Raw genomic sequence first — 18,377 nt, forward strand, 5'->3', positions numbered from 1 at the left:
CAGCTCTTTTTTATGCATCCAGGGCAAGAGCAGAAAGACATCAGAAAGGTATTATAAGAGAGTGAACATTTGTCTGAAATGCTATTTATATTTCATTGAATTGGCTGAAAAGGACTGTGGAAGGCCAATAATGAGTGAGGGAGGCAGGCAGCCATCCCACTGCGCACAAAGGGTGGCATCTTGATGGATGATTTAATGACTCCAACATGTGCGGAGGGGCCGGAGACCAGGCGGAAATATCCTGTGTTCAGGGCACAACTTGAGTGGGGGGAAAAAAGTGATGTGGTACCTGCTTTTTCCCTCACTTACAGTTCAATGGTCCTTGTGCCACTGGTTTTGATTCTCCTGGGGCCATTCCTCATTGCAAAGGCAGGAATCATTCCTGCCTTCTCCAGGTTCAAATCTCTTCTGGGATGAAGTAACACATCAGATTAGCATCAAGCCCCAGCTGCTCACCTTACCCATCCCTCAAACACTGTTGTGTTTAACTGAGTATTTTCCCTAATACTCTAATTTCTGGAATGGGCCAGGAAAAAAATGAAAATACAGCTCTGAGTCTGAAGCTGAAAAGAGATAAATCTGGGGGATGCCCAGACAGGGTAAGGAAGCAGAAAGAAGGATGAAAGGGGTTCTGAACACAAAGCCATTTTGGAGAGGCATGTTTCTGCTTTATGGTGAGATGGCTATGAACAGTGGCAGACAAAGCCAGCTCCCATGTCATCTTCTCTCATATATGCAAGATGAAACGACTGATGTCAGAGATCAGCATATTATCTGATGCAAGTGAAAAGATAAACAAGTGCAAATAAGACCTCCATGAATTTTCAGCAATAGAGCTAGGTAAATTAGGACAACAGAGTTTTAAATTGGATATTAGCAAAAATTTCTTTATGGAAAGGTTTGCTAAGCTTTGGAACAGGCTGCTCAAGGAAGTGGTTGAGTCACCATCTCTGGAGGTATTTAAAAGACATGTAGATGTGGCGCTTAGAGATGTGGTTTAGTCCTGGATTTGGCAGTGCTGGCTTAATGATTGGACTTCATTGTCTTAAAGGTCTTTTGCACCCTAAATGATTCTATGATTCTGTGATCTGAAATGTAAAGTGTTAAAGGGCTGACCTCATACCTGAGTTTGGCTTGCCTGTAGAAGATTGTTATCAGCGAGATTGGTGCAAACTTTACTGAATGTATCCTCAACATCAGCTTGTTGAATGACTGAATGTATAGTCCTCCAAGTGCTTTGAGTTCTTTCATACAACCCACCTTCTCCATAGAGCATGAAAACTCTGTACATGGCTGGCTGACCAGTGGCTTGCTTAATCAATATTTGAAAGATTAGCATGCACTGCCTTTGCATATTCACCTATGCCTGATAGATGCTGTCCCCTGCAGGACCATTTTGCTGATGGAAACTGTCCAGCTCACCTGCAGGTTTTTTATTATCGAAGCAAATTAGTGAAACATCTCTTTGAAAAGGAAAAAAAAAAATCCTCCATCTCGTTATTGAGCTGCAAAGTGACGTATGTTGTACAGGTCCCATTTCTGAGCATGGAAGTTCCAGTACAAGCCTCAAACAGTATGTTTAAATAATTTTGTGAACTTTGGTATGTGCTAGAAATGCCTCCAATGACATTTCTCACTGTTTCCTAGCCCAAACACTGGCAATAATTATCTTTTCTTGACTTATGTTCTGTGTCGAGATCAAGAGGCTGTTGAGCTTAATTTTATTTGCGTTACTTGGAAGAAAGATCAAATGGAAAAAACATAATCAAACATTTATTTTTCTTCTTCTTTAATGTTGTCATGCTCCCCTTTTAAGTACTTATAACCTGACAGCATCTGGGGCAAGCTTTCCCGCCACCATCCCCTACCACAGCTTCAACCAGCACTAAACCAGGAACCTGATAAGGGGTTACATTTCTGACAAAAACCTGATGCCATAGTGATAGCGCTGCAGGGATAGATGCAGTAGACTGGATTTTGGCTTGCCTAGCAGGCTACTAGCTATTTATGGCAAAGCAATAATCACACTGAGTTGATAATGCTTGGATCTTACTTCTCTGGGATTTAAATGAGTACCCAAACTGCGGGGCAGCACAGAGTCTGTCCCAGGCTTCCTAACTTGTATTTACAGCTGGCTCTGGGTGACTCTCTTATCTAAGGCCTTTAACAAGTCTTTCTAATTAGTCCTCTCTGTAATATTGCCACACTCTCTTGCTCCTTAATTGCCAGGGTTTTTTTGTCTAGATAAGAGCAAGAATTAGGTCTTCTTTAGAGCTGAAAAGGCCCACAGCTGGGCCCACACAACTCAAACTACAAAATCTATGTTGATAAGATTACTCCTGCATTTGTAGTGTCATCTGCACATAGTAAGAACACAACAACCAGGTCTTTTTTTTCTGCACTAATACCAAGCCACTAAGGAAATGTACTGCATCACCAATAATCACAAAGTCATAGAATCATTTATTGGAAAAACACTTTAAGGTTATCAAGTTCAACCATTAACCCAGTACTGCCAAGTCCACTAGTAAACCATGTAAATCACTGTAGGGCTCCACATAGTCAGTAGTGAGAAATACATTTTGAGGATGCAGTTTATCTCATCTCTGCTTTGCAGAAAGCCATCTTTAGTAGAAAATTCAGTCACCTCCTTTTACCAACCCCAACAGCTGGATCTTCCCAGAGGTGCATAACCTACTGTGCACAAGTGTGCAAGGTGACACAGCCGTGTTTTTCAAGCGTTCCCTGTTTGAAAGCCCTAAGGGTCTTGTTCCCACAATTTATTATACTTAAACTGAAGTAAGTCGTGTCAGTGATTTACATTTCTAAGAGCATAGATATCAACAGCCCTTGCAAGCTGGGATAGATAATTTCATTAAAAGTTTCAGAATAAAGGTTAATCATCACAGCTACAGCTTGACAATAGCTTGGAACAAATTTTTGGATATAAGTGTAGGAAAATATTGGTTTAAATGCTTTCCCTGCAGCTTCGAATGACAATGAGATAGAGAGAGACTCTGAAACAGAAGCATCACTTGAACTGCAAGCAGCAACTGCTAAGGAAACTGGGGCAGAGGGAATGACTCAGTTGGCTGTGGTGCAGTCTCAAATCCACATGGGGCTCTGGAAATGTTCATCCATGCCAGTGATAGCGCAGCAACCGCATAGATGATTTTGACAGTCAGAGAAATTTGGAGAGCAGTAATGAAAAATAACCAACGCAATAAACCACTGGGAACTTCAGAGTCAAAGGGCACAAAGGACAACATTTTGAAAACAAAAGGAAGAAAAGAAACCGAGAGGATCTTTGATCTAAAGGCTTCTTCCTGCAGATTTTATCTCTCCAGACACAAAAATACAAGGCTTATGTCTATTCCCTTAAGAACTGAACAGCACGTCAAAGAGGAGAGGAAGCCTTACAAGATAACATTTAATCATCATAAAAATGCATGCTTGAATGTGACAAAGAGAAAGAAATCCATATATCTTAAAAGTCAATATGTAACAGAAATCTAACCAAAAAGTAAAAAAAAAAAAGTGCAATAATGTGTGCAGTGGCTTGAACAGAATAAGATAGATAAATGTACACTGCCAGTTGATCTCCTTTCGTAAGAGGACTATCTCATTTTTATTTTTTTCAATCAAATGGTCCCTAATCCTGACAGATGGTATGTCAATTCTTACTTGTCCTGTTTTTGGGCTTCTTGGAAGTATTTTCCACTCTTTTTTCTTTTCAATGGCTTTTTTCAATGTATTTTCTGTGTACATTACAGGTCTTTAGGGACCCATTACAGAAAGCAGTGTTTAGCATAACTCCATCCTTGTATCTCATTTCACGCTTCTACTGGCAATCATGTATTGTGCCCTATGGGGAAAGGGTGATTCTTAAATTGTGTTTAAGATCTTATTCAGGAAATCAGACACCCGAACTCAGTTCCACTGTATCTCTATCAGGGGCATTAAAGATAGAGGCTCAAACCTTACCTGTCCCCTAGCTTGTTTGTTGGCACGACCACCCAAGCCAATGTACATTCCATGTCAGGAACTAATATAGAAGCACAAGAAATGGAGAAGTGTTGTGGGTCCTTCAAACTCCAGCCATCACACTCCTGGGATTAGCCTAGGTGATTGTATTTCTTCACTAGCATGTGCCCTGATGCTGTCCGCTCTGCCATTATCGAAATTCAGGCTTGGTTTTGTCTGCTTTGCCTCATGTTTTTGGCAGCCACACACATGTGCAAGTTTCTCTCAGCTTTGCTTAAATTGAGAGAGGCTTTAGGGTGTGGCTGGAGACCTCGAGTTGGGAGTTACCGAGTGGGACACATCATGGTCCGTTAACCCCTGGAGCCCCTTCGGTGACCCCCAACCAAAGCCCTCTCTTACGCGGTGTGTCTCCCACACATCACACTTGCTACTGATCTGTATGTGGGAATATGGTGACTGACATTTAGCTCTGTGGACCCACACATGTGGTAAAACTCCCCAGGAAACATAGACTGGATCAAGCTGGGTGAGATGAGCAAGCTCCTCAGTGTGTCCTAGCATCCTGAGAGAATATAGCAGACAGCTATACGACTTTCCTTCGGAGAAGCATCTTACTAAAACCCCACAGAGGATGCAACGTACATCTCTCCTCATCTGTGTGCTGAATGGAGGGAGCTGTGGGCCCTCCCATTTCCCTGATAGGAAGCAACAGTGTGAGGGCCAGTGCATATCGTGGATGCATGCACATGTATTTATTTATGTATTTGTTATCATTAGTCCAAATTCAACCTTGAAAAAATTCAACTGACCCTACATCTTCTGCATAGAAGTGCATGAATGACCTGTGTGTCTGTGGAGGTTGGTCATTGCTGGAGCAAAGAGGGTTTTCCATCTGCAGAGGTGGTGTTCTCACTACACCTTTGGTTCTACACAGTCCTCTTCAAAAGAGACACATGGACCCAGAGAGAAACAAAAGATTACATTCCCAATGCTATTTAGGTGAGTAATGCTGCAGGCAGGTACTTAGTGGGACTTCCAGAAGCATTTCTGCAGAGTTCATTCCTGTACCTGCCTGGCTCTCATGGTCCCCAAAGGCAAGTGTCAGGGCCCTGGGGCACAACCTTGACCAGGCCCACCAGGACACCCTCCCAGGCACCCGGAGTCATGTTGCAGCACAGCCCTGAGTACCTGGTCCCCACCTGAACTGCACTCCTCTGCCTCCTGGCTGGACCTGCTGCAAGCCTAGGTTGAAAACACATGAAAAAAACAATAGAGCTGGGAAGACAGAGATGCTTGCAAGCTGTAGGGTGACTCTGCCAGATGTTTTTAGGCAAGGAACACCCCAGGCATCACCTCTCTGCCCTGATGCTTTGCAGTGGGCAGAGCTCTGGTCTTCCATTTCTCCTGCTGCCTTACCCTTTATTTCTAGGTAGGCAGCATCTCCTGAGTCACCCTTGTCCCAGGTCTGCTTCCCTGACTTAGGTGTTGTACACAACCTAATAGAAGCATTTATTTTTCAAATCTCTTCCTTTGGGAAAGAAATAATGTGGTTTTTACCTCCCATGAACATCATCCATGCACTTACTAAGATTAAAAGGCAACGCTCCTTCACTCCTGTACCAAGACAGCTTTAGTCTTAGGGACTTGGAAGTAATATAAAACCTGCTTGGCAAAAGGCAGGCCTTGCTATCTGGTTTGAGTGGGAAGGAGAAAGATTTCACACCGGGGGGTGCCATCTTCCCAGCTGGCCTCTAAATCTAAGCATGCAAATCCCTCATTTGTCTGGCCAGACCACATATTTTAAAAGCTTTGGGGTTTTTCTTTAATTGGTTTAAGAGCTTGGCTAACGCATAAGGTACAGTGCAAACCAGCTCTGTGTTACACACGATTCTGGGTTGTCTCACCACTCTTTCCACAGCCTGAAATGAAAGAAAATAACAGAGCCGATTATAGGCTTCAGCTACATGCTTTGTAGGTTTACATGCCTGGGAGCAGCTTGTGATCTAACTATATATTTTATAAGTGCTGTTGTTTAGATTTGTGTTTTGCAACAGATATAAAGCAGAAACCATTCTGAGGACCTCTCTGCTTGGAAGATTTTTCTTGCCTATTATTAGCACTCTACTTTTGCAGCAAGTGCTCATGAGCCAATATGCAGGGTTTTAAAGGACTTCAAAGTGTCATTGGGAACCAAGTGATATGTGTGTTAAAAAGGGTTTAATGGAGCTGCAGTCGCTGTAGCACAGTGTCTTTTTATAGCAAGTTTTTACAGCATTAGGAAAAACATCCTGCAGATTTCAGTAGGATTGGCATATGGATAAGGTACTTCGCACTATGATTTTTGTTTATGTGCTATTAAAAAAAAAGAAAACCAGCATTGCTAGCTATAGGGAGAATGATAAGCAGGAAGAGTTCTGCAAAACTCAGGCAACAGCTATTGCCTCTATTTTGGGTTTAATTATTTTCTCCTTTTTTTCAAAGAAAAGCTTATATTTGAAAGCCAGCAGCTTGACTTAGAGAATGGAGATATGGAGTGATTTGTATTCACATTGAAGATTTTAAAGTCTTTTTTTTTCCCCAGAGCCACTGGATTATATTATCATTAGCACAAGGCAAATCCTGCTTATCAAAGTTGAGGCAAACTTTCTGGGACTGTCTTTAAAAAGTCATAGGTCAGGCTCCCAAGGAAAGAAGTGGTTTGCAAAAACCGTATGAAATACTAAAGTGGATCTGATACCTATGTGATCATGTTGATCTGCAGGAATTGGCAGGAATTTTATTAGGTCCTCTAGTTCTCCTTTTACGACATCATTTATAAGTCTCCTTTAACTATTCCTGGGCAGTATGCAGGGATAGCAGGTGAGACAGGTTACTCATTGTCCTTTAGCAACCTGCGTTAACAGCCTGTTAATTTCTGAAAGAGGCAGGCAAGGAGTGGAAAGGAAATACAAGTACCCATGGCCCACTGGGAGGGCAAGAGGCTTGCCCAGGGTTATACAAAAAGACATACAGTGTCTGTAATGTAGCTGTATGGACTTGTTCCAGCTCTGAAGCAACGTTATTTAAAAATGTTTCACTCTCTGCTTTTTCTTCAGGCTGGAGAACAACTGGTTTCTGCCTTATCTGAGGGACTGGAAAAAAAAGAGAGTCAGGGAAACCTTTGGTTGTTGTGACTGCCAAAGTAGGAACAGCTCGGGATTTCTCAAGCCTCGCAGGCAGCTGAGAGCTGCAAGCAAATGTGCTCAAAGCTGATGACAACAGGGGTTCAGCTCCCAGTGCTGCCCTTACACTGGCAGCTGTTTCCCATCCCCGTGGCTCAGTCCCAGCAGAACTAAAACCCTGGCAAAACCCCAGCGTGGCAGCCCCGTCCCTTCTGCCCCTGCTGCTCTGGCTTGAGCAGCTTCTCATTTTTCACACCCAGTCCTCCCAAACGGAAACCCTGGTCTAAAATCTTACACAAGCAGCCGGAGAGATATTTTTTTCTAGTCTGCGGAGGAGGGCAGAGGAGAAACGGTGCAGGGGGGAAGGGTTTGTGGAGTTCGTTTCCTTTTTTTTTCTTTTTGCAACACTAGTTATTCAGGGGAGTGTCTTGCATTATTAATGCTGAGTGGCTCCGGCAACTACTGCGGTTCAAGGTCGTTACTCATCCGCTGCTACTGCAGGAGACACAGGAGCGCTGAGCCAGAGCTGTTCATCCAGCTCTCTTGGTCCTCCCAGGCCAGCAGGTTGGGAAGAGCTACACATGGGGCAGCGGGGTCGCGTGGGGGCGTGGAGAGCAGCCCCGGGCCAAAGGGTCATCGCAGTCTGGTCATGGGGTGCCTGGGTGTGTGGGATCTGCTGGATTTACAGGGTGGTGGGGCCTGAGAGGAGCTGAGGGGTGTGCAAAGAGCAGGGGTTGGGAGAGCACCTGCGATGTGGGAGTGCGGGGTCCTCCATGCGCCTTGTGGGAGGGCAGATGTCTGTATACCTACCTGGGTGTCTGCCCCTGTATCACTTACAGCTACAGAGGCATGCAAGTCTCCTTTCATCTCGAGCTGTAGGAATGCAGGATGCTCTCTGAGCGTGTCCACGTGCTCCCTTCCTGCCTGATTTCTTCCGTTTTTCCTTCCTTAGGATGAAGGGCCCTAGGCAAACATTCCTTAATTTATTCTGCATCCTCTGGCTCTTGCTTCTGCTGAAGGCTGCCTCTTCCTCCCCTCTACACCATGAAAATGAACCACCACCCCCTTCACTCCCCATTGGGCTGTACAAAGGACAGACCTGCGTTGGTATGTATCCAGGTTTTGTTTGCCTACTGGACTTGTTCATTCGTTACTCCACTGGTGAGCTGAGAATTGCTGTGCACGTCATAAATCGCTCCTTTATCTATTTCAACAGCTGTACTGCAAAACACTTGTAGTCTTTGGTGAAACAGTCACTGAAGATTTTGCAAGGCCATTGTGGGGTCTGGAGTTATTTTATGATTTTGTTTTTCAGTGGCTGCTTCCCAAAGTTCATGGTTTTGCTCTGTGAGCAATGGTAACTAAAAAACTGGTTTTAATGTCTGTAGGTCTGGTACATGGAAACAGGATGTTGTGAGGTCCTTGTATTTGTTAGGGTTCACAATGCATTTTGCTTAACTGCAGGAAGGCAGTTTCCTTCAGACTTGCCCAGAGTCTCCCCATTGTCTTCATTGCCTTGGAAACTCTTCTTAAGAGTGGTTGGTCCATATTTGGGACAGACACCTTTGTGGTCTGGATGATCATCTCTGAACAGCCAAGTTGGAAAGGCTGTTTCCTCACATTTCCTTTCCTTTTTGTGAATGCATGCATCTGCATGATCTGTACTAAAGTGAGGCAAGTTGGCAACACCCCTCTAGTGTGACTTCGGTGACTGTGGTGATATCCACAAGATCTGTAGCTGGGGGTATCCTCAGCTGGCTGATTCCCAAAGGAAGACCGGTAACACTAGAGTCAGTTTAAACTGTGGGTATCTCTGCATCAGAAATGCCCTTGTCATGAGACTCTGTATATCTAGAGAGATGTGGGATCTTATATTTTTTATGTGTGCTAATGTGAAATGTTGGGTATGTCCTATGCATTACAATCAAATGCTTTATTTTGTCTTCAGTTGGACTCATTGATTTTAGAGGTCTTTTCCAGCCTAAATAATTCCATGATTCTTTTAGTTTCCCCCGGGCATGTTTTGTGCTGTAAACATAAACCCTGTCACAACCCTCTATCCTTCAGAAGGAAATAATTCTTTTCACTATGGCTCAAGGAATGTAATTAGAAATAATATTCCTAAGCTTGATAAAATCAGATTTTTACCTCACTTCTGAGCCATCCACAGTACCCCTGAAAGTTTTGGTGCCAGGGAGGCAGGATGAACCAAAAGTGGAATGAAGTGGAAGTCAGGGTGGTGAGGCTTGTGCAGCCCCTGATGGGGTTCAGCCACCAGGTGGAATATGAGAACAAGTGGTGAAAAGCAGAAATGACCATCAGGGACTGGCCTTTTTTGGACTGGCAGCCATGCAAGCTGTGACTGAGCAGCTGCCAGAGCGAGGGAGAAGTGGTGTTTAATGGTGAGATCTTTAGGGTGCTACCATTTTGATGACACAGGAAAGTCAGTGATCATGCTCATTCGCTACACTAAACGCTTTACAATAATGTTTTTTAGATGTTAGGTGTAAGCATTGTCTGCCCTTTCCATCCTGTTGATCTAGCAAAGTTCTAAATTCCTAAAGTGACTGCACATAACATTGAAGTTGCCTCATGCAAGGTCCTTTTTTCCCTCCTAAAGGGATGAGAGCTGAATCAACCCCATTGCTGGGATCACTGAACATGTCCCTGGCTCTTGTCTCCAGCAAGAGGACAGGAAAAACACTGCCTTCCACACCAGTTTCTCTCTCTGAAGTGTCCCTTCAGCTAAAAACATCCTTGTGAGCTCAACTCAGGACCAAAACAGACTGTGCCCCACCTCTGTAAACTGCAAGATAAAAACAAAGTGTGGCAAGTGTTAAAAGCTCATGGGCCAGGCCTGGCAGGGAGGACTGGTGGCTGCTAGCCCAGATGTCTGCCACTGGGCTTTTACTGATTAGCTGCTCTCTCAACTAAACACTTGAAAACACTTACTGTGTCCCTTCATTATATCAAGCAGGAAAGAGAAAGCACAGAGAAAGTGATGGTTGTGCTTGCCATGGCTTGGAGCAGGAATAAAGTCAGTTCTTGCATCTAATTCAGTGATCAGCCCTCTCAGGAGCAGAAATTAAGCAAAATCAACTTGTGATTTCCTTCCAATAGCTCGACCCCAGACCCTGGTTTGCCATCTTGGAAGGTAATGGGAGAGAACCATAAGAACTTCCTCTGTGTCTTCTTGGCCTTAAAGATCAAGGCAGAATTTTTCATAGAATCAGAGAGAATCATGGAATGGTTTGGGTTGGAAGGGACCTTAAAAACCATATAGTTCCAGCCCCCCTGCCATAGACCTATAGACCATGTTGCTCAAAACAACATCCAACCTGGCCTTGAACAGTGCCAGGGATGGGGCATCCTGTTCCAGTGCCCTCTCACCCTCACTGTGAAGAATTTCTTCCTAATATCTAACCTAATTTTTAATGTGAGAAATGCCTGCTGCCAAATGTATGGGAGATTTTATTGAAGAAATGGGGGTTTTCATGCAAGTTAAATGTGTGGTCAGCTATCTAATCTTTCAAAGTTATCTGCCCCTGTTTTCTGAGGGAAATGAGGTAACTTCACATTGAATAGTCATTTCTGATCACTCCTGTGTACCACCTGCATGACCGGGATTGCTGTGTTAGTAGCCAAATCCTGACAGAAAATGGATGCTCTTCCAGTAACAAAACCACAAAAATATTTCCCATTAATCCTTTCCACTGAAATTATCACACTTCTTGAAGAAATATGTAGAAATGATATGACAGGAGAGCAAAGTGCAGCTCTGCTACCTCCGTTAAATGTGGTACAACTTGGTTGCTTTTTCCTTCTGTTCTCCTTGCTAGTGGCATTCCCTGGGTAGGCACCACCATCTGCGCCAGTATATTCTGGTCATACTGGCAAAGCAGTTGGATGCTTCAAGGGGCTTCCCTGCCCTTAGCAGATCCTGGGAAATGTATTTTGTGTCAGCACCTGTATGCTGATACAGAATATGGCAGGGGGAGAGGAGGGCATGCCTCCGATGAGGTGCCACAGCAGGCTGAACAACTCAGACAATTCATAGGGAGAGGTTGGTCAAAACACATCTGCTTTCAGATTGTCACTTGTCTAAAAAAGGTGACTCTTTTGCAGCAAACTCATATTAGAAAACATTAGACAAAAGTTTTAATCATCCTCAGGAACTGTAAAAAAGGTCATGTCATTTTTTTCTGCATTTTCTTGAAAAACATGGCTGCTTCATTCAGGGAAAGTCTTTTTATAATTGACATGGTGTGCAAATAAAGCAACTGTAGTGTTCCCACCTAAAAAAGGGTTTAGTACTGCTGCCTTTTAGAGTTATGGCAAAGAGGGGAAAAGCACCCAGCAGTAATCCTCCCAGCCACAGGATCAAATGCAGTATACCTAAGCAGTTCTAAGATAACTGGTCTATAGCAGTTTCTAACCACAACCAAATAAATGGTCTTCCTTTGGCCTTGTCACGAGAAAAACTTTCCCAACATGTGACATTCTCTTTTCTCCATCAGTGTTTCCTGTCTCCCCAGGCTGGAAAAATGCCACCCTTTTTGTGTGAAATCAGCTCAGGCCCTCCCTCTTGGCCTTTTGCACACTTAACATGTGATATGTTCTTCTGGTTTTTCCCTATGGTAGAAAAAAGGGCTTTTGTAATTTTTTTCTACATAGAATCATAGAATCACAGAATATGCCGAGTTGGAAGGGACTGCAAGAGCCCATGAAGCTGTTTTATCTCCTGTAAATGCAGTGAGATTTGCTCTGTGCACTGTTTTGGATGCTGGGTCTGGCTTTCCTTTCTGTTTGTTACTAATGGGCAGTATGGCTTAAGAGGTTTATTCAGGATGAGACCTAGAAATCCTTTTGCTGAGTGCAGCCTGACAGTTTCAGTGTGGCATCCTGAGAAAGAGATTCTGTGTATTTTTCTCTTAAAAACTAAGCATGAATGAACACTTCAGATACTGAGGTCTCTGACTTTCCCATCTGTTAAATGAGGAAAAACTGCCCATTTCACAGGGCAAGCAAAGTTTTACTTAATGTTAGGGTACCCAAAGACAGTACAATAACACTGGTAACTGCTGACACTGGTGTTAATGTTTCATCATACCTGAGATCATGTTCTTTATTTTTCTACATTTCTTAAAATTTTTCTTCTAATTTTGAAAGTTTTTATTCCCTACTGCCTACCACCCTAAATTACAGCAGAGCCCTTTCGGGGTTTTTGCAAATTGTTCTGTTCTCTAGCAAAGTTGACTTCATCCAGAGGTGTCTGAAGCAACCTCAGGAAAGGCAGAAGCTGTCCTGGAGGACGCAGAAACTGAGGGAGACACTGAAAGACAGAAGGGAACTGCTGTATTCATCTCTCTGCAACGTAGTGAAGAAGAAATTTGGGGAATGGTAGATTAGTCACTTAAGCATCAATTCCTAGAAAAATCATGAAATAGTTTATAAAACATTTTAAAAGCACCTTTCAAAAATAATGTCAGATCAATCTAATTTTCTTTGCCAATGGTATAATGGTGTGTAGACACAGAGGAAGCAGTAGATATTATAGCTGGACTCTAGTAAGACTTTTGGCACTACCTCAGCACTAATCTTACGACTGAGACATGTGGCATCGATTAAGCTTCTACAGGGCAGGACAAAACTGATGGGTAGCCTTGTTTAGAGAGTAATTACAAGTGGCTCACTCCCTAAGCAAAAGGATATACAAAATTACGTCTTTCTTGGACTTCTCTTTCCATATTTTCACTAGTCAAGATAATGAAATTTGTGCTATTAAATTAGCAGCTCATATACAGCTGAAATTGTTTGCAAGTACAATGAAGGGCCGAATTAAATTAAAACAATCTTGACAACTTGGAGTACTTGCACTTGAAAAGGTTATTTCAATATGGGAATGTTGAAGGCACTTCAGTAGAAATAGTCCATGACATGTAGCAGATGAGATCAAACCAGCTGGGTAGCATCCCTAGGGAAGATCATCTGGGTTTGTGGTGGCACAATGTTGGCATGCTGTCATGAAGCACACACATGTGCCGAGCACCAAGACGCGAGAACAGAAGATAGCTTGCAAGATGTGAAGTAACCCGTTACCTTTCTCAGCATTGACAAAGCTCAGAGGAATTTCTGCCTTGCCTTTTGGGGCTGTGCATCAAGAATGATGCAGAGTGACAGGAGGTTTCAGAGAAAAACAAGCATAAGCTATAAAGAACGAGTGAATAAATTAGAGTTAATTAGTCTAGAGAAGACAAACTTGAGAAAAACATGTCTGTCCTTGAAAACATTAAAAGGGTGATCCGTTCTCAAGGTTCATAACAGCTGTGGCAAGAAATAACAGAAATGGGTACCAGTGGGGACATTTGGGTTAGGAAGAAGATTTTCTAAGGTCAGTAATAAGTGAGCACAGTCATTAGTTCCTGAGAAATCTGTAGAAGACCTCATTAGAGACTTTTGCAGACTGTGTCTAGCCTGTCCCTTTAGAATGGCCTAGATGGCACAGATCAACTGCTAGAGCACAGGTTGTGTAAGAGGACTTCTTTCAGTGTTTCGGGGGTTCGGTGCTGTGACTGCGAGAACCATTTGCAAATAGCAGCATTTATTTGTTTTCTTCCCAGAAGTCGACTGCCCTGCTCTATTGACCATTAACTTTGGTTGCCCTTTTTGGAGTGTGGTGATTAGTCAGGGAGCACTCAATACAACCAGACAGCAACGCTGTCCATCTTCTTTGCTAGTGAGCAGAGATCCTGTGGGTCAGCAGCCAGGGAAGCAAATTTCCCCATCTTTGTGCTCAATATAATGCCATTCTCAGCAACCTTTGCAGGTCAGCACTTCCATTCATCCAGGACCACATAATTCCTAGTGTATGAAGAAGCATGTTTTTGAAACATATTTTCAGCTCTGATTACATTAAAGAACAGATGTTTCCGAGCTACCAGCAGTGTAAAACGCTGACCTCTACCTGTGTTGATTTGCTTGGTTGTCATTGTCCTCAACAGTTTGCCTCCGTCTAGCTGTGCATGAGTGCAGGGATGAAATATGCCCCGCAGAGTGGCAGCAGGATTGGTGGTGTCTGGAGCTCCTGATAACTTCACACAATGGAACATGCCAAATGGAGTTGGAGGCTTTTAGCAACTGTGCTCAGACAAAGTGGCTGTGCACATATTGTCTGGGGAGGCACCATGACAGAACGTATAATTTACAGCTCAATGAGTTCTGTAAAAAGGCCATACCCAATATCAGTGTAGCACCACAATGTATTTTACTCTGAAAGGCTGGGAATTGACTTTGATTACAGCTAAACCACTGCCAAGCCGCAGCACCTCTGTTCAGTTCACCGACATTGCTCAGTTTACTGAGTGGCAAAATTTGGCCTGTTAGTCAACAAGAAATACTAAATTTGATCATAACATTTTTTTCCTAGGTTTATACTTTAGATAGGAAAGAACAGACATGGGAGTAGTAAATACAGTAGAGATACTAAAGCTACTATTCAGTAAAAACATCATTTCCAGAATCACCCCAACTCTTACTGAAAGTTTATGACTGTAAAATGTAAATATATCTATTGATCACAATAAAAAGGTATGCTCAGCACACCAACACATCTACATCTATGTGTGTGTAAATACACAGTCACATCTGTATGCATTTGTAGATATGGGTAGTCATGTACATTTTACATTACTTATGCTTGCCTTCAGTATAAGTTTTCTTTAATAGTTTTATTTATCAATGGTCTATTTGGGTGCTGATTGCCACGTGTGTGCCTCTCGTTCTTGTTCGTATGTTAACCCTTAGAGAGAACTTCTGCTTATGTTTAAGGCAATCACTTTTACTGGTTTTAGGAACTGTATATCTGAAACAAGTTTCCTGCATTCTGAGTCTTAAAATGGTCAAACCTTTGTGACAAGGATGAAGTTATCCATTCACATTAACTTCCCCTGCCAGCAATCGGGCTTCGGTAAATTTTCAATATTCTTTCTTGATTTGGAAAAGATAAATATGCTCACGGCACACATGCAAACATGGGGTTTTTTTCCTATTAATTAATACAGAAAACATTTCTATTGGAAATGCCTGGGGTTACAGATTTTTTTAAATAGGGCTCTTTAAAGTGTAATATAGGAAACATTTGGAATACGTTTGGTTGGCAAGTATGGTAATAGTGTCTTCCACTAGATGGAAACTGAATTTTTGGCACTGCCATAGCTCTATCAGAGTCCTTATTGGGTGTCTTAAGAAAACAGTAGTGAATGAATAGGGCTCTAAAGTTAGGGTGTCTGAGGTGGCTCACTGCTACTGCACGTGCAACAGAAATGATAACTGGTATTCCAGGGTTTGCTGGTTTTGTTACTGATTTTGTTACAAATGTACTCAAAATACTGTTATATTGCTATTAATATTTTAAAAATATCTTTAGCCAATATACTATATGTAATTTAATACCCAGTGACAGGTTTGTTAATAGTGTATCATTTAGTATTTCCAGGATATTTTATAACGCTTAGCAAATTAAGGGCGAAAGGGTCTCGTATATGCCAATACGTTTGAATGGATACCTCTAATTATATTCCATCATTTCAATATCTCTGTAAAATGCATTGGCACTGTAAATGAAATAGGAAACAAAATCTGAGTTAAAAGACTATCACTCAGATCCATTTCTAAATTACCTTTCAAAGAAACGAATCTTCTGGCTGTAAGAAAACTGTCCTAACTTTGCATATACAGTTAAGTCATTTGAGCTGAATATTTCCATGCTGGAGTGAAATCTTGAGGTTATAAAGGGCTGTTCTTTGAAAGTATCAGCTCAGTGCTGAGAAGCAGTGCAAGAAGGCAAAATGGGTATTGGGAACTATTAGGAAAGGAATATATAATGAGTGAGATGCTGGAACAGGTTGCCCTTGAGAAGCTCTGGATGTCCCAACCCTGGCACTGTTAAAGGCCAGGCTGAATGGGGCTTTGAGCAACCTGATCTAGTGGAAGGTGTCCCTACCCATGGGATGGATAACTAGATGATCTTTGAGGTCCCTTCCAACCCAAACCATTCTATAATTCTATGAAAAAGAAAGCATTCCTGTATTGTAACTTTGCATGGTCTGCCTGCATCAAAAATACCCACATGGATGTCCGCATCTCAGAGAAGAAAACCTTACTTCTTCCTAGTTCCCCATGTGAATGCTCTTATTTCAAACAGGAATGTCTTTTTCCAGGTTGAACTGGAACTGGATTACATGAATTTAGAAAGAGGAGATTTTATACCTGTATAACAGCATCTGCATGTGGAGTAGCAATATTGCCTTTTGTAGACAGGCTCTTGGGTCTCCTCACCTGTAGGCTTTGAGATGCTTTGGAGCTTAGGATTGTGTTTTGGGAAAGCCTTCATCTTCTGTATAAAACCAGGAATGTGATAGATGGGTTCATTTACACAGAGGCTGGCTGCTGCAGACAGATTTTTGAGGCAAAGGTTTGCCGCTTCACCAAACAAGGCTCCAGCTCCTGCTTCACTGGGAGTGAGCTGGCTGGCAGGGTTTGCAGAGAGTTATTTGTGTTCAAGGCTGCTTTTGTGGACTTATATCCTCCTTTTGCTCTGTGGGTGCGTTTAATTTATGGCTAAGGAACAGTGATATGGCTGGACAGGTGAGAAAGAAGTCCAGTACCCAGAAATGTGAGCAAAGGATGGCAAAGGAGGATGTGTCAGGTGCCAGAAATCCAATTTAACAGAGTTTTACTCAGACAAATAGACCTACAAATCTGAAACTTAGAGAGGCAGCTTACACTATCCAGACATTTTTTGACATCCCTAGGTATAATTCTAATTATAGAGCCTTTCAAACTTGTGCAGCAGAAGTGGATTAAGTTAAATAGTCTGCTCAAACTGCTAGAGGCTTCACAGCTAAGAAATTAATTTCTCTAGCTTTGATTTTATTATTGGGGTATGATTTTTTTTCCCTGAGCTTATTGGAAATGTCATTTTATTATTACACACTACTTTCAAATACATGGAGAGAAGTACTTCCTGATGTGTGAGTTTTCACCTTGCTGCTGCAGAGCAAAATGGTTATGGACTTGTCTTATCTCTTCAGAAATTAATAGCAGATGGCACAAACCATCGCTAAAAGAGACAGGCATTTTATTAATACCAGAGTCTAGTTTCTAATGGCTGGCAGGTATTTTAATGGCAATGAAGTTCTTCCAGAGAAAACATTCTTCAGCCTGTCAGGGTATTGAAACCTATTATTGAAGTGAGATAGCAGAGTCAATTTGTTGAAACTTGTTACTAAAGAAAATCTTATGCAACTATAAAAAAAAATTAGAGCTTTTTTAATGATGAAGCCTATTTACATTGGCTTATATGCACCCAGCTCATGATGAGAGATAAATCACATCTAAATAGCAAGTAAATTAAAAGCAAGCAATAGTTGCTAATGACTGGCCAGATCAGGACATACTTTTCTACTGATACCAGAACACTTAAAAGTTTGTATTAGTGCACATGTCATAAGTAATTAAATCAGTTAAATTTCTACAGTTGAAGAGATCCGATTTCCCCTTGCCCTTTTTAGCTAACTAATTATTTTGCATTTTTGGCCAGCAAAATTAAGACCCATTAAAGGCTAGGATAACTGCTTACCATTTCTTTTCCTGACACTAAATTCAGAGGAAGATAATATATTGGATTAAAAGGAGAGCAGGTTTGTAGTAGGACTGAGGATAGTCTGGATTATATTGAATTTGTAAACACTAACCTCTTGAAGTTTAGCCCATCACCAGAGATAGGTTCTCCCAGATGATAAATCTGAATTACTGGAGTGGCATGTTTTTACGAAAAAAAAAAAAAATGGGGAGTCTAGGTGGGTTAGGCTCCCTAGACCATAGTGACCCCTAGACATTCCTCCTCCCTCTGCACAGAGTTCAGTCTTTTTCCCCAAGTAATTTACAATCTCCAACCCAAAAGCTTCTCCTAATGACATCACTCTAAATGAAGGTCTTTGGCAGAGCTCATGGCAAGGTGATAAGAGATGTCAGCAGACCACAAAGAGTAAAGAGAGGTGGGCCAAGGGCAGTTGATAAAAGACCTGGTCGATAGGGAAAACAGAGCAGATGAGCCAATGGCTTGTGTTGATGGCATGTGTTCCTGGGGAGAACCTTTCCCACCGGAGGGCAGGAGGACTACCCAAATTCAGGTCCAGAGACTTCAGCCGCAATGCCTGATGATGTCCCCAA

At 42.3% G+C, this 18,377-nt stretch overlaps 1 protein-coding gene across 1 annotated transcript in view; it reads left to right on the top strand.

Annotated features, from left to right (window-relative positions):
* Positions 1–7,416: 7,416 nt before the first annotated feature.
* The window catches only part of AOAH (acyloxyacyl hydrolase), an 80,321-nt gene continuing 69,360 nt past the window's right edge, over positions 7,417–18,377 (top strand). The window contains exons 1-2 of the mRNA XM_051768545.1: positions 7,417–7,709; positions 8,098–8,252. Of these exons, the coding sequence (XP_051624505.1) occupies positions 7,585–7,709; positions 8,098–8,252 (280 nt within the window). The 5' untranslated portion in view covers positions 7,417–7,584. The remainder of the gene's footprint in view (positions 7,710–8,097; positions 8,253–18,377) is intronic.

This window comes from Manacus candei, unplaced genomic scaffold (genome assembly GCF_025592945.1).
Source record: "Manacus candei isolate 608988 ecotype Guabito, Panama unplaced genomic scaffold, ASM2559294v1 h1tg000095l, whole genome shotgun sequence".
Lineage (NCBI taxonomy): Eukaryota > Metazoa > Chordata > Aves > Passeriformes > Pipridae > Manacus > Manacus candei.